Source organism: Ascaphus truei, chromosome 5 (genome assembly GCF_040206685.1).
Source record: "Ascaphus truei isolate aAscTru1 chromosome 5, aAscTru1.hap1, whole genome shotgun sequence".
Classification (NCBI taxonomy): domain Eukaryota; kingdom Metazoa; phylum Chordata; class Amphibia; order Anura; family Ascaphidae; genus Ascaphus; species Ascaphus truei.
This window is the reverse complement of record NC_134487.1, coordinates 284,299,547-284,322,795: the sequence shown is the minus strand read 5'-3', so window position 1 is coordinate 284,322,795 and position 23,249 is coordinate 284,299,547. Positions and strand designations below refer to the sequence as shown.

The 23,249-nt window shown below is 49.4% G+C and overlaps 1 protein-coding gene across 19 annotated transcripts in view; it reads left to right on the top strand.

The window, feature by feature from the left end:
• ERC1 (ELKS/RAB6-interacting/CAST family member 1) overlaps nt 1-23,249 on the top strand; it is a 190,998-nt gene that overhangs the window by 48,207 nt on the left and 119,542 nt on the right. For all 19 annotated transcript variants that reach the window (XM_075602383.1, XM_075602380.1, XM_075602378.1 and 16 more), the window contains exon 3: nt 18,217-18,633. In XM_075602383.1, the coding sequence (XP_075458498.1) occupies nt 18,217-18,633 (417 nt within the window). The remainder of the gene's footprint in view (nt 1-18,216; nt 18,634-23,249) is intronic.

Sequence of the window (23,249 nt, the reverse complement as noted above, 5' to 3'; positions counted from 1 at the left end):
CCTTTGTTTTGGTGAACCCCTTGGGGACACACCACAAACCCCCTGTTGAAAATCACTGGAACAGGGGGATTGTGATATTTGTGCAAACTTCACAAACTTCACAAACATTACATCAGAATGTGTAAGTCTTATGTATTAATTTATCACAGATTACACACTTTCTTACCCCCCCCCCCCTCCCCACCACTACCTTGTGCTGCTCATCTCCAAAAGCAGAGTTTTGGTTCAGTTTCAGTTGGTACCTGTTGGAACTGTTGACTCTGCTCTGCTGGTGTCTGTTGTGGGTATTTTTGTGTAGAGTTTTCTTCCATTTTTTATTCTGAGTCGTGTAAAAGTCTTTGAAAGGTTTACAGCAGGGGTACGCAAACTTTTCACTCTGCACCCCCGCTCCTTACCTTGTCTTTCGCGTTCTGACATCATGTGACGTCACGCTGCCATGGCGACACGTCACCAGAAGCCGCAGGAGACAAGGTAAGAGAACTTGGGAGGCCTTGCGCCCAATCCCCGGCATTTAATTTAAATGCTTTGGGGAAGAGCGCGGGGCCTCTTAAGTGCCACGCCTGCCCCCCCCCCCACCCCCTGGGGAAAATCTCGCGCAGCGCTGGTTTACAGTGGAAACCAGATGAGCCAAACCACTAAAACATTAGTGCTCCTGTCTTTAGGGATTTTGGAGAAAAGGAAAACACAGGTATTAGGGAACATGATTACATCACAATATAGCCTAGATGTAACAAATCTCCTTCTGGGTTATCACAGCCATTCATTCGGTTACCAAGAGAATGGGTGCAATATCGTGTTTTGATAAATTCCGAAGATAGCATGATTATAAACCTAAATATTAATTATGCTATATTCTCTATATACGTATATATTCAGCATGTAATTAGTTAAAATAAGTAATTTAGTATTACGTTAGAAATTATATTGGTAAATAAGATGCCTCTGCAAAGATAATCAGTCTGAAGACAGGCAGATGTAGACATGTTTTAGGTGATTTATAAACTTGGAATGTTTTGTCTGCTGAATTGAATAGTATATGGTCAAGAGTTTGGAATCAAAGGTTAGTTAAATACTTAAAGACAATACAATAGAGATGGATCTTAAAAGATAAGGAACAGGATTAACTATAGTTACTTAGTGACAAAACAAAGAGGTTCTTATAAATCACAGTAAATATTGCTAAAGGAAGACACTGGGCCTCATGCAGAGAGCATCGTTATTTCGAAATTCGCCATTTTTTGTACAATTTCGCGCAGAAACCGGCAGAAAATGGCGAGTTCCGAAAAACGCGCCATTTTGTTTTTTCAATTGCTAAAATTCGCCTCGCGGCTGGCGAGAACCTCCATCTCGCCATTTTTAAAACTCTCCGAATGCAGAGAGGTGCGAACGGCAAGTAGCGGCTGCATTTTTGCCGCGCCAGGAAAAGATGGCAAGATGACGCTCGCCGCCTATAGTAAAGGGGAAAAAAAAGGCGCGAATTTGTTTTTACACGTTTCTGAAGCGCGCATCTCGCCAATTTAAACTCGCCACACGCATCCATGTTAAACATAGCAGAATTCGCACTTTTCTGCATATGGAGAATAAAACTCTCCAAAAAAGCTACTTTTTATGAAATTCGCCAATTTTTAAATTCTATGCTCTCTGCATGAGGCCCACTGTGTTCTAAATTGATGATTAACTAAGAACATTTTGGGCTGACATTGAGAGATACAGGTGATTGCTATGTTAAGACTGCTTGAGGAAAAATGTATAAAGATTGCAATTGGATTGATAGAATTCAGAATCATTTAACACCCAAGATAAGAACAACAACGCTCAAGATTCTCCACTCTATAACTAAATTATATATGCCTGAATGATGTAATTGACGGAAATGATGCTGTGGAAGATATTTTCTATTGTCTCTGAATAAATTGAGAAAAGAACCAGACCGTTGACTATTTGAGAGATATATATATAGAGATAGATAGATAGGTGGGACATTTATTTGCACCCATTTAATGCGCAAATGTTCATCCACCCAAAAAGTAATTTATATCGGACAAACCATTCTACGGAAATCTGAAATAAGATAAATGCACGAGATGCAACCTCGGGAGATGCTAAGCTCTATATGTGAGGGGGATAGGGGCGGGAAGAGGAGGGTTCCAGCTGGGGATCTCTGACCTTGCGAGAGTGGTCACGTTTGGGCTCCCAAGAGAAGGGATGGTGGTAAAGCTCAGGTCAGTCTTGTTTCTTCCTTCTAGTCTTGCAACAAAAGCTTTCTCTAAATGGGTTGCTTGGCTCTGCTCTTCAATAACCAGCTTTGGCCTTTACAAGCCGATTTTAATGCGGCCGCCTGAGACTCAAGGGGAATTCATGTTTAAAAGGGGTCTAGCAGATGGCGACAGTGTGCTCATGCCCACTCCCAGTGACGGTGTGATATTTTGGGGAAGGCTAGGGCAGGGGTGCGCAAACCGGTGGGCGCGCCCGATTCTCTGCAAGGGGCGTGGGGGTTACAGAGACTCTGCGCGCTTTCCGAAGGCATTTCAATGAAATGCCGGGGAAGCAGTGAAGGCCTCTTTAACGTTCTCTTACTGTGGTTCAGACGTCTTCTGGTGACGCGTCGCATGACGCCGTGGAGTCATGTGACGTTCCGTTACCACAGTGTGTTCTGACTGGTACTGTATTTGTGTGTCTGTGTTATGCTCGCAGTCGCCTCCCTGTGTGTCTAGTTATTAGAGCTCAGAAAGGGTAATTCTTCTTGTGACCTAGCCTCTGCTTCCCTAAAGTCATAAATCTGTCGTATGGGCTCTCTGGGTGATCTGTCTGTTAATTTGACTATCTTGGCAGCCAGATTACCTAGTTTAGTTACTTGGTGCGGCATTTTCAGGTAACCCTGCAGATGTCTCGTAATGTTAAATGTGCGGGTGTGTCTCTGTTGGTCACCATATAAACTGAACCCATGCAAACAGTTATCCAATTTCCTGACTGTTTATCAGCAGTATCTGCATTGTGTCGGTGTGTAAACACCTGTGGGATACCTCTTGTAAACATAATCAAACGTCCAGAGCAGGGCTGCTCAACTTCCGTTCTCGTGGTCCCTCCCCCACCCGCCCCATTCCAAACAGGTCAGGTTTTCAGGATATCCCAGCTTCAGCACAGGTGGCTCAGTCTTCAAGTTAGAATTTTCAGAAGATTCTAATTTTTTGGAACGTAACATAGAAGTCATCAGAAGAAGCTGGTGAATTAAGAGGAGCGACTTGCTGTTTCACCTTCTGATATAGATAAGCGTATTCAAGCTATGAGGTCTGTTATGGAAATAGAAGATTCAAAAGATGTTTCAAAGAAACAGAATCATGTGTTTTCTGCTAGACACACACAAAATCCAGATTCTTTCCAGTTCATGATGCTGTCAAAGGGATTATTGAAAAGGAAGGGAGTGTTCCTGATATAAAAAAAGATATCTTTGTCTGAAGGATGTAATAAAGTCTTATCCTTTTCAGTTGGACCTCAACTCCAGTCCTCAGGCCCCCCCCCCCCCCACGGGTCAGGATATCCCAGCTTCAGCACAAGTGGCTCAATCAGTCCCTGCTTCAGCACAGGTGGCTCAATCAGAGGCTCAGTCTTTGACTGATTGAGCCACCCATCACCCATGCTGAAGCAGGGATATCCTGAAAACTTAACCTGTTGGGTGGGGGGGAGGAGGGGGCTTGAGGACTGGAGTTGAGCACCCATCTGTACAGATTTGGGTCTGGAACCCTACAGAACCATAATCGCGGAGTGTATGTACAATCACTGGGGCTCCTCTTAAAGGCTCAGACCTGGTTGAAATCTTGCAGAAGTGAATTCTAATTTATAGTGATCAAGGATGTTGTATAGCAGTTTTGTTAAAAAAAAAAAGGCCACTTTAAAGGCTCCACACATGTTTTGAACTGAAAAAGCTATAAAATAGGAAAAGCATATTCACACTGAAATGCCATTCGGAAATAAAAAGCAAAGGAAGGGCATTTTTAATCCCAAAAATATACATAAATCTTTGTCTGCGCATTTCTGAGGCGGAAGAGTTTATCCGGCTGCAGAACGTGAAGGAGACAGCTTTCCTGTGCTGTGGCTGCCAGATGCAGCGATGTCCGTGGGGGCACCATAGGTTAGGGCTGCTTTCATTTTGAGTTTAGTAAGCAAAAATACCACTTGCGGGCACATTCGCATGTCTAACCCAGCCTGGGTTACAGACGTGCAGAGCCAGTAACCCAACTCCAGACATCTGTTTCAACCTTTTGTGTCTCATTTTAGTGTGAGACGGTTGCTGGCTTTGCGATGGCGGTAGTGGGCATTTTGAGTTTAGGAGGTGTTATTTGGATGCACATGCCTCTTAGGCTGCGGTCCCAGTGTGCACTTTAGCACTCGCGCCTGGCGGGGGTGGCGCGTGCACAGCGCTTCACTGCGATCTTGGGAGAGATTGCGACGGGAGGGGGCGTGGCGGGGGTTTTGCAAGTGAATTCTTATTTGGCAACAAATGTTATGTTTAAAGGGATTAATGTCCTGTATGCTTTTTTGATTTAGCCACTGATTGTTGAGCTACCTGTGCTGAAGCAGGCCTATCCTGAAAACCTGACCTGTTGGTGGACCTTGAGGATTGGAGTTGGCCATCCCTGGGACAACGTTACTGAAGTATCTTTCTTTTGTTTTATTTTCTGAGGTCAGACAGCGGCCATCCTTATTTTGATGATGTCATTTAAGACCCTGGAAGCTGCAGTAGGTTGAGATTCATTAGTAAACTCTCTACTGAAGCAGCACAGGACTGTCCTGTTCCTCACTGCTCGCATCAAATGAATCGGGTGGAGACAGGGGGAGAGAGGGGACAGGTTCGTGTGGTATCAGAAGAAGAAAACAAAGGGGTACGTGATGAATCTGCACGTGAAACCTAAATGACCTCACACATAACGGTGACAGCGGGAAAGAGCCCAGTTATTGTTTTCAGAGTCCTCCTTTAAACAGCTCCACTAGTGCAAATAGCACCTTTTATTTTAAAATGACCAGATGCTGGTCCTGAAATGGGACAGAGTTCCAGGGGTCTAGGCCCTGCTCACCACGTGTGGTTTTGACCGCCTCACGTAGGTTAGTGTTTGGGTCTCCCTCTCCTGCACTGACCCGTTCCTTGTATGTGGATATAAGGTGAGGATAGATCACACGGTGAGCCCCGCCCCCCCCCCCCCCCCACAGATGTGGAATGCGGTATGCGTTCCTCCCCCAGAGGCGCGCTTCTCCCCTGGCTGCTGTGTGAGCCGCCTCTGTGCCTGTGCATTCTGCTTCCCTTCCTCCCTGTATAAATAACGCCAGGCTCAAGTCAGTCTTGGGCTCCGAATGCTTTGGCTGTTTATCTTCTTACCTCATGGTACATTTAAAGCCCAGCCCCACTGAGGGGACGTATAATGACATGAAAACACACAGTATTCTCGCTTAATGCACTGATTCTAGTTTAACCCCTTGAGAGCTGCCACTTTGCAAATCCTAACTCAAATGCACAATGATACATTTGTGTGAATAGAAAACCCACACTGCTGCTGTTAGGGGCGGGTTCAGGGCTTCATCTAATTGAGGTAATAATGCTGCATGTAGTATGGATTTGGTCTACAACAGGTGTTAGAAAGTTCATTTGCAGCCATATTTAAGGGAGCCTGCAACAATGATTTCGCATCAATATTTCTTGACAATAAAAAACTTTGAAAGGAGTTCACCGTGTGGGAAGTATGTGATTGGGGTATATAATAACTTTGGAAGCATCGAAGGTGGGCCGGGGATTTCCAGTTCTCCCTTGCGTGTGAGCTGGGGGATATCGCAGTGAGCAGGAGCATGCATGTGCACAGGTTGGGGGAAGAGGGCGGGTGTTTATGGCTCAGTGGAAGCAGAGCGAACACCAGGCATATTATTGATTATCGTGAGAGGGAATAGGAAGCAAGGTTTGAAAGAAAATGGTAGTGTCTGCTCATTGTGGGATGGAGTATACATCAGGATGGAGTATGGTCCAGCCGCACAGCTGATCCCATTAAGGTTTGAGGGCGAGAGCCCCCGTCGGTGTTTTCATCCATGACCCGATCCCTTTTCTGTAATAGGTGATGATGATCCAGTTTTGGGTTCAGCAGCGAATGCAGAAACAATCATCGCGATGACGGACTAACGCCCGTTTTATTTTGTTTCGGGTCAGGCTGCGGGGAACGTTTCCAGGAATGTAAAACCCTGCACACGGGCGCTGGCTTAACGAGTTTTCTGATGGCAGAAAACGCCGTCAAACAGATCTTTTAACCGCACCAAATCATCGAGCCTCCCACCCTAATCATTGGGAATAGCTTCAATGTGGGTGGCGGGCTCGCACTAATCCGTGGGGATAAGATTGAAGGGGATGACGTGGTCTCGCACTAATCCGTGGGGATAAGATTGAAGGGGATGACGTGGTCTCGCACTAATCCGTGGGGATAAGATTGAAGGGGATGACGTGGTCTCGCACTAATCCGTGGGGATAAGATTGAAGGGGATGACGTGGTCTCGCACTAATCCGTGGGGATAAGATTGAAGGGGATGACGTGGTCTCGCACTAATCCGTGGGGATAAGATTGAAGGGGATGACGTGGTCTCGCACTAATCCGTGGGGATAAAATTGAAGGGGATGACGTGGTCTCGCACTAATCCGTGGGGATAAGATTGAAGGTGATGACGTGGTCTCGCACTAATCCGTGGGGATAAGATTGAAGGGGATGACGTGGTCTCGCACTAATCCGTGGGGATAAGATTGAAGGTGATGACGTGGTCTCGCACTAATCCGTGGGGATAAGATTGAAGGGGATGACGTGGTCTCGCACTAATCCGTGGGGATAAGATTGAAGGGGATGACGTGGTCTCGCACTAATCCGTGGGGATAAGATTGAAGGGGATGACGTGGTCTCGCACTAATCCGTGGGGATAAGATTGAAGGGGATGACGTGGTCTCTCACTAATCCGTGGGGATAAGATTGAAGGTGATGACGTGGTCTCGCACTAATCCGTGGGGATAAGATTGAAGGGGATGACGTGGTCTCGCACTAATCCGTGGGGATAAAATTGAAGGGGATGACGTGGTCTCGCACTAATCCGTGGGGATAAGATTGAAGGGGATGACGTGGTCTCGTACTAATCCGTGGGGATAAGATTGAAGGGGATGACGTGGTCTCTCACTAATCCGTGGGGATAAGATTGAAGGTGATGACGTGGTCTCGCACTAATCCGTGGGGATAAGATTGAAGGGGATGACGTGGTCTCGCACTAATCCGTGGGGATAAGATTGAAGGGGATGACGTGGTCTCGCACTAATCCGTGGGGATAAGATTGAAGGGGATGACGTGGTCTCTCACTAATCTGTGGGGATAAGATTGAAGGGGATGACGTGGTCTCTCACTAATCCGTGGGGATAAGATTGAAGGTGATGACGTGGTCTCGCACTAATCCGTGGGGATAAGATTGAAGGGGATGACGTGGTCTCGCACTAATCCGTGGGGATAAGATTGAAGGGGATGACGTGGTCTCGCTCTAATCCGTGGGAATAAGATTGAAGGAGATGACGTGGTCTCGCACTAATCCGTGAGGATAAGATTGAAGGGGATGACGTGGTCTCTCACTAATCTGTGGGGATAAGATTGAAGGGGATGACGTGGTCTCTCACTAATCCGTGGGGATAAGATTGAAGGTGATGACGTGGTCTCGCACTAATCCGTGGGGATAAGATTGAAGGGGATGACGTGGTCTCGCACTAATCCGTGGGGATAAGATTGAAGGGGATGACGTGGTCTCGCTCTAATCCGTGGGAATAAGATTGAAGGAGATGACGTGGTCTCGCACTAATCCGTGAGGATAAGATTGAAGGGGATGACGTGGTCTCGCACTAATCTGTGGGGATAAAATTGAAGGTGATGACGTGGTCTCGCACTAATCCGTGGGGATAAGATTGAAGGGGATTACGTGGTCTCGCACTAATCCGTGGGAATAAGATTGAAGGGGATGACGTGGTCTCGCACTAATCCGTGGGAATAAGATTGAAGGGGACGACGTGGTCTCGCACTAATCCGTGGGAATAAGATTGAAGGGGATGACGTGGTCTCGCACTAATCCGTGGGAATAACATTGTGGCGCAGGGGCTCTGTTCTCGGCGTCTGAATTCTGTGTGTTATTTTATTAGATGTCGTTTTAATATTTCACTGTCATTTAAACCAGGAGTGGCCAACTCCAGTCCTCAGGGGCTACCAGCAGGTCAGGTTTTCAGGATTTCCCTGCTTCAGCACAGTTGGCTCAGTCAGTGTGTTTTGTTGTAAGCGCGTAAATGTGCTATAAATGTACCTAAAATGAAGTTGGATTTCTTAAAATGGAGCACAGTTACTTCTATTTTTAGGGCGCTCTGGGCGCAGGTTGAGAGAGCGATTGGAAGCTGTTAGAGGTGATAAGATCTGTTTTGTGTAGAGAAGCTGGAGGCTTGTGTCACCTCACAAAGGCTGCTACAACAGATTAGGTAATAACCCTTCACATATGATGGATCCCGTGTTGAATTCTTGCTGGTGAGAGACGGGGCCGGTAACTTCGCGACTGTCCCTGCTTTGTCACACATTGTGCAGATAGTGTGTGTGTGTGTGTGTGTGGGAGGCTGGGGACGAGCCTGGAACTGGTCAGCGCTGCTGTGTGTGTGTGTGTCTGAGCCATATTGTGCCCACATTTTCACACCGAGCCCTTCCACTGCTGAGCGAGGTGACAGGACCTGGTCAGCGCGGCTGGGAGGGGCCCAGCCAGTGTCTGTTTCTCCCACTGCGATTCCTTCTGCTGTAACAACGTAACCAGCGCTAAACAAAAACTGGTTTGTTTTCTTAAAGACCTCAGCGGTCCCTCCCTCAGATGAAAACTGTGATACTTTTATCATTTATAATTAGATGCCCTAAACTGATTGAACCATGATCAAAGCAACGATTTGGCTGCTTTTGTTCCTCTGGGGGTGTCTTTATCCGAGAGCCAATAAAGATCAGTCGTTGGCTGAGCCACCTGTGCTGAAGCAGGGATATTGTGAAAACCTCACCTGTTGCTGGCCCTTGAGGACTGGAGTTACCCATCACTGGACTAGAACCTCAACGTGTTGTAGAAATGACATTTGATTGCATCCCACGGCCGCACTTCCCACCCTGTTTCCGGTTTAATATGCACATTGTATGAATGGAACGCCTTTCTGCGCTGCCCTCTGTTTTACTTTCAGATGTCGTGTTATTAAAGTATGAAACGCCGTGCCTGCTGTAGAATGAATAGTCTTATGGGCATTTACAAATGACATTTTCTTTGCATTTGTTCCCCCCCTCCCCCACCCAGCATGTTGGTATGCTATCCTGAGTTCACGGATATTTTAGTGTTGGTTTCAGGCAGATGAGGGGTCTCGTTCACCGTTAATGCCGACTCCTCGGATTTGGAATGCAGCTCCTAATAGAAACTGAAAATCCCAAACGTGAGCACCTTCACCCAACCCTGCCTTTCCCCATTACCTCTTAGCATACAGTGCTTCCACTTGCAGCCAGGGATTCTGGGTAATGACATGCAAATGAGCACTCGCAGTGCAGCGCTTCTTGTCCATTTTGCCTGCCTATATGCGATAACCAGTTCTTCCACTACAAAGGCAGCACCTTTATCACTTTCTCCCTCTCAATATTCTGTGTCCCCCCCCCCGTACTGGAGAAGATTTGTGGCCCATTTGAATGGATCTAATCACTTCTCCGGCACAGGGTTGCAGCTTCACGTTAAATGGAGTGGAGGCCTTTGTTTTACAGCTGTACCCATAAACCCCAGCACTGGCGAGTGGCTGTTCCCCCTGTAAGCGGGCTCTTGTTGGCGTGCGTTTGCTGTAACTGACGCTCGTTCCCAAACCTCTCTCCTCCTCAGGGCCCAACATCCCGTTCTTGTGTAAATGACGTGACTCGCCGGTGTGCCATTCTCATTCCTAAAACCTGGGGTGGCTGGGGATCCTTTGGGGAGGGGTTTGAAAAGCCTGTTATAGGGGGTATAGCAGTTGGTGTGATCACGATGCTGTGTGGTGTTGCCTGGCTGTGTTAGTCTTACTCATGTGTGCCTGAGGCTTTCTCGCTGCACTTCACGCGCTCAGCTGACAGTATGAGGCCCTAATCTGAAAATGTGCAGCATAATTTAACAAGAAAGCTGCTGACTAACAGCAAGCAGAAGCCGGGGGCGCCACATGATGGAATTCGGAGGGGAGGGGTTACTGGAGGCCATCAGTACTGTGTCGTCTCTCCCCCCCCCCCCCCCACACACACACCCCCAGAGACGAATCTAACACACCGCTCGCTCATATTATCCAAACCATCTTTGTTCCTGAACTCACTATTTTTTGTCCGTTTTAAAGGAAGCATAATAACACAGTTTTGGCCTGTGTTTTGAAACTGGGACTGAATTGCACAAGCTGCTTCATGTAACAGATTGAAGCTTTAGGGTGGGGAGCAAAAGATATCACACATGATGCAACTTACAGCTGTGTGTGCAATGTGATGAGCCAAGACACACAGCTGTGTGTGCGGCAGCCGGTGAGCTGTGGCAGGCAGCTGTGTGTGCAAAGCAGTGAGCTGTGGCGGGCAGCTGTGTGTGCAGCGTGGTGAGCTGTGGCGGGCAGCTGTGTGTGCAGCGTGGTGAGCTGCAGTGGGCAGCTGTGTGTGCAACGTGGTGAGCTGTGGCAGGCAGCTGTGTGTGCGGCAGGCGGTGAGCTGGCAGGCAGCTGTGTGTGCAAAGCAGTGAGCTGTGGCGGGCAGCTGTGTGTGCAGCGTGGTGAGCTGCAGTGGGCAGCTGTGTGTGCAACGGGGTGAGCTGTGTGTGCAACGGCGGGCAGCTGTGTGTGCAACGGGGCGAGCTGTGGCGAACAGCTGTGTGTGCAACGGGGTGAGCTGCAGTGGGCAGCTGTGTGTGCAACGGGGTGAGCTGCGGCGGGCAGCTGTGTGTGCAACGGGGTGAGCTGGCAGGCAGCTGTGTGTGCAACGGGGCGAGCTGTGGCAGGCAGCTGTGTGTGCAACGGGGCGAGCTGTGGCAGGCAGCTGTGTGCAACGGGGCGAGCTGTGGCAGGCAGCTGTGTGTGCAACGGTGTGAGCTGCGTCGGGCAGCTGTGTGTGCAACGGGGCGAGCTGTGGCAGGCAGCTGTGTGTGCAACGGGGCGAGCTGTGGCAGGCAGCTGTGTGCAACGGGGCGAACTGTGGCAGGCAGCTGTGTGCAACGGGGTGAGCCATGGCAGGCAGCTGTGTGTGCAACGGTGTGATCTGCGTTGGGCAGCTGTGTGTGCAACGGGGCGAGCTGTGGCAGGCAGCTGTGTGCAACGGGGCGAGCCGTGGCAGGCAGCTGTGTGTGCAACGGGGCGAGCTGTGGCAGGCAGCTGTGTGTGCAACGGGGCGAGCCGTGGCAGGCAGCTGTGTGCAACGGGGTGAGCCGTGGCAGGCAGCTGTGTGCGCAACGGGGCGAGCTGTGGCAGGCAGCTGTGTGCAACGGGGTGAGCCGTGGCAGGCAGCTGTGTGTGCAACGGGGTGAGCCGTGGCAGGCAGCTGTATGTGCAATGTATGTGGGTCTCCGCCAGTAAGGGGGCACATTTTTGGGGGCTCTTTGGAAGTATAATGAAGTACAGCGTATTAAGTGTGACCGTGTAATCGTGTTAGGAAAGAGGTTTTGTAGTAATGTTTTGCTTCCATTATGCAATTTATGCTTGAATTGGACTTCTGATGCACGGAGAGCATGTGTGTGCTTGCTGCTGGCTATAGTCTTGACATGTGCTCCATACCGAACATGTACACGTGTTCCTGTCCATGGATGCTGCATGTCAGGGGGGGGGGGAAGAGAATCATTAATTTTTCATGGCTTCTCCAAGCATCACCATCTACAGGGGGTTTAGTAAGGTCACTCCACATGGCCAGCGAAAAATAGTCCTCTAATTGCCTTCCTTAAACTAATCTAACCATGCTAAAAGCAAAGGTTAAGCAGTTTTTTTTTAAATTTTTTTACTTCAGAAATTGATTAGAAATTAATTCTCTTGAAAGTCTTCCAACAAAGGAGCAGCCCGAGAAACTCGCACGCCCCTCCCACCCCAGCCAGCATTCTCTGTGTTTCCAAACTAACGTTAAAACAGGGTTTAAAAATACTTCGGTGTGAGATTGGGGTAAACAAGGCATCAGCCGCCCACATGTGCCCCCTTAAACATGGCGCTGCCATTAGCATGCACTATGCAGGCGTTAAAAGCTTTAAAAACAATACTAAATTCTTGTACGATTTATTTGAAATTGGTGACATTGCCTGCATGGAACCCAATGAAAAAGGCCCGTGCCATTACTTTAGCTGGGTGTGATGATGAGATTGTACATGGCAGCAGCTGCCCTTCACCAGGGAACGCCTCACCCCCTGCCGGTCCTCTGACAGAGAGGGGGTGTACATAAATGCAACAAGCAGGCTGCAATGCAGTGATCCAGCAGAAAAGAAAGGTGCTTAATATTCAGGAAGTCCTCATATGGAATATTTTTGTTTTTAGGGAGGATTATATTTGACATTACATTGGAAGTTACTTATAAATAGTTGAAAGTTTGTTATTATTGTTTGAGCAATTTTTTCCCAATATTGCTCCATAAAAGGATGAAGAATTTTTGCACATTATACCGGCTACTCCATATAACAGCAACACCCTGACCTGCTTTGATCCTTGTTAGTAATGTGAATTTAGTGCATGCATTCCAATATCGTGGCACGTTACACCCTGCACTGCACGCTGCCACCTCTGGGGTGAATTCCTGGCAGCACAGTTCCCAGACAACAAAGCCATACAATATTGATTTGATTAACCTCTTCACACTTTGCGGTGTGGTGCAGGCGCCTCTGGCAGTGAAAGAGCTGCATTTACGGTGGGCATTAACCTTATCACTGCTGGAGGAGACCTCCGGACATCTGTGCTGTAACTCGTCATCTCCAGAGTCAGAGGGAACCTTTTTTTTTTTTTTTTTAATGCAGCGGGCGGTTAGTGTAAAATTCCTTCCATTCCTCCAGATGAGGGAGGTGGTGTTTTTTTGGAGCTGGTCCCCTCCTGAATGAGTCACTGTGCTCCCTGCCGGCCCTGAATCTCCGACAAAGCTTTATAAAGATGTGCTAATTGCAGTAATGAAGCTGTCCCCACACACAAAGCCAGGGCAGCTGTGACAGGCGGCTCTGCTCCTCCTCCCTGGTACTTATCTCAGGAAGGAGATGTAATGGGGTCTGTGCTTTAAAGGTGCAGCGATTAAGCGCACAGCCATAGCGCGATGGGATTAGGGCGTGCACAGTACCGCTACTTTTTCACGGACTTACTTGTAGTTCCACTTTCTAGTTGGATCGATAGGTATTATTTTCAGGAAGTCATTTTTTTTTTTAAAGAATAAATATTGAATGTCTTTCTAAAATATGGTTTTAATAAGTTTATTTTTCAATGTTCAATAATCACACCCTGCTTTTCTCGGGGGGTTTCGTCTTCAAGAATTATGTATCCCGTAAAACATGTGTTTGTATTTGGTGTAACCTGTATACGGATAATGCTGCAGTAGCTGTATTGTGTATCCTCTCTTCCACCACACTCTGTATACCCCCTCCCCCTCCCCCTCCCGTACCCCATTCTCTGTATCCTCCCGTACCCAGCTATCTGTATGTTCCCTCCCCCATTTCGTACCCCGCTCTCTGTAGCCCCCCCTCTTACCCCGGTCTTTGTAGCCTGCCCTCCAGTAACTTTCTCTCTAGTAGCCCGCTGTCCTGTACCCCGCTCGCTGTGGCCCCGCTCGCTGTGGCCCCCCTCCCGTACCCCGCACTCTGTGGCCCCCCCTCATACCCCACGCTCTCTGGCCCCACTCCCGTTCTCTGTATCAGGTGGACATTTGATTAGCGGGGATTAGCAGTCGTGATATTTGCTTTCTGAGTGTGAAGAAGAGCGAGAGAGACACGAGACGCGCAGACAAGACGCGCGCTCCGCTTTGAGAGTTCTTGAGCGAACGCAGCAGGATTTTGTCCTCAGGTAACCGCAGAGAACGGGGAGATGCCAGTAATAAATTGCTGCAGGCCAGGGGCACTGAACGGATATGCATGCAGTGCCTGCTATTTGCACTCTGGTACCTGTGCAGCCACTTCTGGGTTGGAATCCTAAAGCCCATTTGTATTGCACTGGGGCTTCTTAAAGGAATAATTCTGTTCTGAGCCAATTACAAATGATGGAGTTACCAGTAGTTTAGAAGTGCGACTTTCCACCCTTTCCAGTGGCAACATTTCTACATTAGCTTTTTCCTGTGATCTGTTCACCGCCAGTACCTCCTGCCAATATAGTGACTCCTGCTCTGCTACGTACCATCTCGTATGTAAAGGGTAGTGCTGGCAAGGAGCAAAAAGTCAGCCGAAAAACCCACTACCCGCAATTTATTGCAATAGAATCTGAAAACCTCCGGCTTTATCAACGGTTTTAGCTTTAAAGATGGCCGCAGTATCAGGGTCACCCCCCTGCCTGTCTCCTGTTTATAGGGCAGTGACATGAGGTTAGAATCTGTCAGCTGTCAAAACAGCTCCTGGGAATGTTCCATTCATGCACAACTCACAGGGAGGGGATCTAAAGTGTACACACATACTCGGCATCACTATGCAATGCGTACCGTCAGTGTGCTGGAAGTGTATAGCCTTTCAGCATCATTGCCAGCCTGTTTATTCACAGTATGAAGGTACTACGCATAGGAGGAGCGGCTCAGCGAGTAAAGGCACTGACTTTAAACAATCACACCGGAGTTTGAAGCAGGGGAACCTGGTTCAATTCCCAGTGTCAGCTCCTTGTGACCTTGGGTACGTCACTTTATCTCCCTGTGCCTCAGGCACCAAAACATAGTGTAAGCTCACCTGGCAGGCACTGTTTCTAACAATCTCCCATTGGGAGAAAAACGCTATATGAAGGAGATATTATTATTATTATTATTATTATTATTATTATACACCGCAGTGTGGAGATGACTAGAGATACTCTTCATCATTATTTTGAGCTCTGTGGCTTGTAAAAATACTCGCCATCATTAGGCTGCGTCCATAGTAAAACGCGCTAGCTTCCGCGCTCCTCTGTGACCCGGCGTTGTGCTGGAAATACAAACTTCTTTGTATTGCATAGCGCCGGTCTCCCTGTAGCGCATGCGCACTCTGCGTTGGCGTCCCTAGTGTTCTCGTGCCGTATCCTGCACTATGGCAAAGCCTTGTACACTGCTACACTGTGCTGAAATGTTCAACCTGATCCCCTTTCAGGATGTATACAGATACTCGTCACTGATGTACACAGCAGGGTGTTACCACCTCCGGTCTTGCTGCTGTGTCCTCAGTTACCGTGCCTCCTCTCGCACTTTCGCAGACCTGCTGCTCTCTCCGGGTCCCCCCGGGTGTCACACATCCCTGAGATTATATCACCTCGTTGGCACTAGGGGAGGGAGGATAAGATTTCGTTTTTATACAATGCCTTTAAATTCCTAAGCTATTTATTCCACGTTCATGTAGCCACCTCTGGGGTGGAATCCTGCCACGGTCCTGTTCCGTTCCGCAAGGCAACCTTTACCGGATAGAAAATGACCCCAGATATTCAGAGCTTTATCCTGTCATTTGGTAATCTCTCCTAATTGTGTCAGTATTACGGGCCGGCCCCCTACGTGTATTTTGATTTATATTATGTATTTATTATGTCCTGTATATTCATTGAAGCGAGGGACAGTGATCTGCCGTCCAACGTTTTTCTGCAAAACCGTGTCACTATTTATTGCAAACAGATCGATGTTTATGTCCCTATTTGGACCTTTTCCCGAAACGTCGATCTGTGATAAACATCTATTGACTTAGATGAGTTTTCTTATGTTTGAGCCCTGTATATAGGGTAGTACGATGTGCAGGACGTGACGGGTGTGTCCCAGCTGCCACCTTCATGGCAAATGGCTTCTACAAACACTCCAACATACGTCATCCACTGTACCCTGTGTTTCTCTTCCTTCCTCTTAGATTGTAAGCTCCTCAGAGCAGGCGACGTCGCAGGTATCGTACCGGTGTGTTAATGCCATTTTACTGCTACTGACTTCACATCCCATACTCTGCAGGGCAGTACAATGGGGTCAAATAGTAGTGTGATTGACTCGCGGTCTCTGTCGCACTTGCGCGGTCTCTGTCGCACTTGCGCGGTCTCTCTCGCACACACTCCATATTGCCTTTCTCACCCTGCATGAACCGCTGTGCTCTGCAGGTTCCCTTAGCTACCAGTCTGACATTAAGTATTCTATCTGCATCCCTGTGTGGAGCCCAGCTAAATGTCAGTGCAGCTCCCCACGTTCACCCCCCCCCCCCTCCCTTCTTCCAGGCCTGGGCAGAGTGGGGCCGGCAGGAACTGTAATGCAGGCATGTCCTAGAGTCCTGAGAACCTGCGGGGTCACTCACTGCCACCATAAATCAGTGGGATTGATGACATCAGCAGTCGCAGTACAGGGGCTGCGTTTTGGTGATGAGCTACATAGAAGTGGGGGCCACAGAATCTTAACTGCTTCTGTTACCCACAAAATGAGCCCGGAGGTGGGCTCCCTTCTGCTGTATCATGGAGCAGGTCACACGGAACTGCACATGGGATTGGTTTCACATTTAGGGTCTTCTTGAATTTTATTTTATTTATTTATTAATTTTTTTTGTCCAAACATTTTTTTTTTATTGGGTATAAAAACAGAAACATCAAAACAACAATCCAGTATATCTTCAAAAACCCAATACAAATAATTTTCTAATAAAATATATATATAGAGAGAGATCAAAAAAAAAAGGGGGGGTAATTAAGTGGAGTGTGCACATTTTAATCTTTTAACACTGACTATTGAGGAAGGGATAAGAGCCCACCCAGCTAAGGGTCTTCTTGAATTTAACGGTATAAATAAAAGCAGGCAGATTAAGTTGGCAAAATAACCATTAAGCCCATGTGATTGTAAAACGTGTTGTAAGTTGTGCTTTATATATGTAATAATAATTATATATTTGATAATAAAGGGTTGACCGTCTTTAAAAGCAGTAAAAAAAAAATGTTGAACGCTATTGAGCAGTTTTCTCAGTCCAATTTTTTGTATTTCTATATTTTCATTTGTAACAAGAACGTTTATACATCCCACGATATTTGGTGTGCTGTGCTAGTACCTCCACATTGCGCTTTTTAATTTATCTACGTAACCGCTCCCTATAACTCTTATTTCTCCATATAACTGCTCCCTATAACTCCTCCTATTGCTCCATATAACCGCACCCTATAACTCCTATTGCTCCATATAACCGCTCTCTATAACTCCTCCTATTGCCCCATATAACCGCTCCCTATAACTCCTCCTATTGCCCCATAACCGCTCTCTATAACTCCTATTGCTCCATATAACCGCTCCCTATAACTCCTATTGCTCCATATAAACCACTCCCTATAACTCCTCCTATTGCTCCATATAACCGCTCCCTATAACTCCTCCTATTGCTCCATAGAACTCCACCTATTGCTCCCTATAACTCCTCCTGTCTCTCCATATAACCGCTCCCTGTAACTCCTCCTGTCTCTCCATATAACCGCTCCCTATAACTCCTCCTGTCTCTCCATATAACCGCTCCCTATAACTCCTCCTGTCTCTCCGTGTAACCGCTCCCTGTAACTCCTCCTGTCTCTCCGTATAACCGCTCCCTGTAACTCCTCCTGTCTCTCCGTATAACCGCTCCCTATAACTCCTCCTGTCGCTCCGTATAACCGCTCCCTATAACGCCTCCTGTCTCTCCGTATAACCGCTCCCTGTAACTCCTCCTGTCGCTCCGTATAACCGCTCCCTATAACTCCTCCTGTCTCTCCATATAACCGCTCCCTGTAACGCCTCCTGTCTCTCCGTATAACCGCTCCCTGTAACGCCTCCTGTCTCTCCGTATAACCGCTCCCTGTAACTCCTCCTGTCTCTCCATATAACCGCTCCCTATAACTCCTCCTGTTGCTCCATCCTTATATCCCTTTTTCTTTTTAGAGAAACTCCATAAAGTGATAATGCAATGAATGGGGCTGAATAGTGATTGGAGGAAAGGCTTCGGCCTTCTATTTCAGGCTGAATTATTTGTTGCAGTTTAGATATAACTTAAGTCTCCCTGCTCTGTCTGATCTTTCCCCCTCTCTGCTTCCAGCACCTACAGATGACCATACAGGCTCTGCAGGACGAGCTGAGGATCCAGCGTGACCTGAACCAGCTGTTCCAGCAAGAGAGCGGTGTCCGCTCCAAGGAGCCGTTCACTGCCGAGCTGACCGAGGAGAATTTTCGGCTCCTACACACAGAACATGACCGCCAAGCCAAGGAGCTTTTCCTACTGCGCAAGACGCTGGAGGAGATGGAGCTGCGCATCGAGACGCAGAAGCAGACGCTGAACGCCCGCGACGAGTCCATCAAGAAGCTTCTGGAGATGTTGCAGAGCAAGGGCATCTCGTCCAAGGCCACGGAGGAGGACCACGAGAGGACACGCAGGCTGGCGGAGGCGGAGATGCACGTGCACCACCTGGACAGCCTGCTGGAGCAGAAGGAGAAGGAGAATAGCATCCTCAGAGAGGTGAGGGGGCAGCCACGTGAGTCACAGGCCAGACATTGGAAGGGGGCGGGGGGAGGGCATGGCGGCCATTGGCTGCATGGAGGCCTCGTGGTTGAGGGCCACAGTCACAGGACGATCTATAAAGTGACATTGGGGGCCACAGCATATGGATATCAGAGGGGTGGTGGGGTCACAGGGCATAGGACATCCTCAGAGGTGAGGACGGCCCCTTTCTCTTTCACCCCCTTTGCTATTCAGCAAGATGCTGAACATGTGATTCCATGATTGCTTTATTTGATGCCATGTGTTGGCACAGTCTGAGCTTGGCATGACCCCTGTAGCATGGGTTAAACACAGTGTGGCAAGCTGTCCTGGCGGTGCCGGGGTTAATGTACCCGGGTCCCTGCAGTGCTGCACACACCCAGCATGCAAGTAACAGACGGCTGCCTTTCTGTTTCCACGGAGATGGTTGCCATGGCGGCAGTGGGTGTCTGATAAAAGCGCTTGACTGCAGTAAATAACATTTGGGGGGCAGATTGTAGGCCGAAGTGAGCGGAGTGGAGACCGCGCTGGGTATTATCTGCACCGTCCAACATTATCCTCCAGCATTGCAAAATCAGAACACCTAAAGGAGTCCGTCCCTCCTAGGACCAAAGTAAACCAATGGCAGTGATTATGTTTGGGAGAAATGTACTATGTTTTGACCCAAATCTGACACCTAGAATTATTTTAAAACTCTCAATTCATCTCTATTGCCGCTTTGGGTGGGATAAGAAAAGAAAAAAACATTTGATTGAAAAATACGTGTAGATGTCATATATTTTAGTATCAATTACCCAGATGTTTGCCCCCTGCTATTAGCACGTTTTGGTCCTAGGGGGGACTGATCCTTTTAATGTGAAACAAGCAGCAAAGACATGCAGTGCCCATGAGAATGCAGTTTGAATGTGTTGCGAGAGGTGTGCAGGCTGCGGGAGGCAGCGGGTAACGGAGTGCAGGCTGCGGGAGGCAGCGGGTAACGGGGTGCAGGCTGCGGGAGGCAGCGGGTAACGGAGTGCAGGCTGCGAGAGGCAGCGGGTAACGGAGTGCAGGCTGCGAGAGGCAGCGGGTAACGGAGTGCAGGCTGCGGGAGGCAGCAGGTAACGGTGTGCAGGCTGCGGGAGGCAGCGGGTAACGGAGTGCAGGCTGCGGGAGGCAGTGGGTAACGATGTGCAGGCTGCGGGAGGCAGCGGGTAACGGAGTGCAGGCTGCGGGAGGCAGCGGGTAACGGTGTGCAGGCTGCGAGAGGCAGCGGGTAACTGTGTGCAGGCTGCGGGAGGCAGTGGGTAACGGTGTGCAGGCTGCGGGAGGCAGCGGGTAACGGTGTGCAGGCTGGGGGAGGCAGTGGGTAACGGTGTGCAGGCTGCGAGAGGCAGCGGGTAACGGAGTGCAGGCTGCGAGAGGCAGCGGGTAACGGAGTGCAGGCTGCGAGAGGCAGCGGGTAACGGAGTGCAGGCTGCGGGAGGCAGCAGGTAACGGTGTGCAGGCTGCGGGAGGCAGCGGGTAACGGAGTGCAGGCTGCGGGAGGCAGTGGGTAACGATGTGCAGGCTGCGGGAGGCAGCGGGTAACGGAGTGCAGGCTGCGGGAGGCAGCGGGTAACGGTGTGCAGGCTGCGAGAGGCAGCGGGTAACGGTGTGCAGGCTGCGGGAGGCAGTGGGTAACGGTGTGCAGGCTGCGGGAGGCAGCGGGTAACGGTGTGCAGGCTGGGGGAGGCAGTGGGTAACGGTGTGCAGGCTGCGGGAGGCAGTGGGTAACGGTGTGCAGGCTGCGGGAGGCAGCGGGTAACGGTGTGCAGGCTGGGGGAGGCAGCGGGTAACGGTGTGCAGGCTGGGGGAGGCAGCGGGTAACGGTGTGCAGGCTGCGGGAGGCAGCGGGTAACGGGGTGCAGGCTGGGGGAGGCAGCGGGTAACGGTGTGCAGGCTGCGGGAGGCAGTGGGTAACGGTGTGCAGGCTGCGGGAGGCAGCGGGTAACGGTGTGCAGGCTGGGGGAGGCGGCGGGTAACGGTGTGCAGGCTGCGGGAGGCAGTGGGTAACGGTGTGCAGGCTGCGGGAGGCAGTGGGTAACGGTGTGCAGGCTGCGGGAGGCAGCGGGTAACGGTGTGCAGGCTGGGGGAGGCAGCGGGTAACGGTGTGCAGGCTGCGGGAGGCAGTGGGTAACGGTGTGCAGGCTGCGGGAGGCAGCGGGTAACGGTGTGCAGGCTGGGGGAGGCGGCGGGTAACGTGTGCAGGCTGCGGCGGGTAACGGGGTGCAGGCTGCGGGAGGCGGCGGGTAACGGTGTGCAGGCTGGGGGAGGCGGCGGGTAATGGTGTGCAGGCTGCGGGAGGCGGCGGGTAACGGTGTGCAGGCTGGGGGAGGCGGCGGGTAACTGGGTGCAGGCTGCGGGAGGCGGAGTGCAGGCTGCGGGTAACAGAGTGCAGGCTGCGGGTAACAGAGTGCAGGCTGCGGGTAACAGAGTGCAGGCTGCGGGTAACAGAGTGCAGGCTGCGGGTAACAGAGTGCAGGCTGCGGGTAACAGAGTGCAGGCTGCGGGTAACAGAGTGCAGGCTGCGAGAGGGAGCGGATAGTTCTATGCAGTGTCCACAAAAGAACAGTTAAAGTAGACGGAGCAGGCAATGTGCAGGAGAGCGCACCTGATATGTAGTGAGCAGTCATTGCGTAGTGCCGGAAGGCATGGTGTGCAGCACATGGGAGAGCACCATCAGAGCGAGCGCAGTGTGGCTCATGTCTCGTAGAATATGGTCCAGTATGTTTGCCCTGCACAATACATAGTGAGAGCAGCTTGTTTGTGTCTGGTGCTCTCTCCTCTGACTTCGTACAGTAATTGGCGCTTTCCTCTCCTAGGCTCCTCAAATATCATCCCTGTAAGTGGAGGGGTGCTTTACTTCCCAGTTCACTCTTCATAGCCTAGCAGTAAAACCACATGGTTCTTCCTACAGTTTCTTTGCTCTTTCCTCTGCAAACATTCCTATCTGTCACGTCACGCCATGTGCTGGGACCAGTTTGTTACCGGGCTTCCAGGTTAGAATTTACCTGAGCCTGTGCTGAGGACAAGGCAGCCATCTAGTGGAATGTGTGTGTAAGTATGTGTGTCCCATTTGGTTTTGCGGGTCTGGATGTTGGCAAATACCAGATAGACTTCCTTAGAGGTGGGTTTTCAGGGCGCTTTTAAAAAGTCTGGAAACTGGGGGAAGAGTCTGATGGTGCATGGTAGGGATTACGAGAGAAGGTTGCAGCACAGGAGAAGTCTTGATGGCCGGAGTGAGGAGGTTTATAAGGGAGGAGAGGAGTAGGCCATGGGCAGAACATGGGGGTCGATGAGGGCTGAGATGTAAGCGGAGGTTTGTAAGTATGTAACCATCGTTGAGGACTTGAGAAATGTTATTTAATTCTAGAGAATATGGGAAGTGTAGGAATTTGCATTGTGGAGCAGTGAGTGAGGTAGATGGATTGAAGTGGGGACAAGTGGACAAGCGGAACACGAATTAGAAGAAAGTTGCAGTAGTCAAGGCGGGACATGAGTTTGTGAATACGTTTTTTTTAGTTTTGTCATGAATGAGGAAAGGATATATTCTAGCGATATTTTGTAGGTGGAGATGGCAGGACTTGTTGATGGATTGAATGAGTGCAATCAGATGACCCCTAGGCAGAAGGTTTGGGTTGACAATATTGTGGCGTTATTGACATTGAGGGTTAGTTTGTGTGTAGGAGGGTAAATTATTAGGAGTTCAGTTTTGGACATGTTAAGCTTCAGGTAATGGACATCCAGAAAGACTAGAGAGGCAGTTGGTGACACGAGATGAGAGGTCAGGGTTGGAGTGGTAAATTTGGGTTGCATCAGTCTAGGAATTATACTGAAAGCCAAAAGATTTGTTCATGCAGCGAAGAGGGATAGATTGGAAAGAGCAGAGGGCCTGAGGCAGAGCCTTGTTGGACACCAACAGGAAGTGAGTGTGGAGAGGAGACACCATAGAAGGAAACACTGAATGGGCGATTGGATAGGTAGGACGTGAACAAGGCAAGGACTATGACATGGAGGTCAATGGAGTGGCAAATTAGCAGAAGAAGTTGATGATCAACCGTGTCAAAGGCAGCAGAGAGAGTAAGGACAAGTGACCATTATACTTAGCTGTGAGTAGGGCATTGGCCACTTTTTTTAGTGGTGTCTCAGTGTAGAGGACGGAAACCAGATTGCAAAGGGTCAAGCAAGGAGTTGGAAAAGAGAAAGTAAAGCAAGCGTTTATAGACAAGCAGCTCAAGTAGCAAGAAGCAAAGGGGAGACCAGAAATAGGGAGGTCGTTTGAGAGATTGGATCGAGAGGTTTTCTTTAGAAGGGGCGGGATAAGTGCATGTTTAACGGAAGATGGGAATGTGCCAGTGGTGAGAGAGAGAGATGAAACCGGTTAGTTAAGGTTGGATTTAGTGTGAAATAAAGGAGCCAAGATGATGTGCTGAAATAGGGTAAAGGGGGAAGGTTGTAGGGTGAGAGAATGAGAGCAGCATGGATCCTCGGTCACGGGAAAATGAGCGGAGGTTGGAATTGGGTGTGCAGAGGGAGGTGTAGGTAGTGCATGTGAAGAAAGGTCATGTCTAATAGTG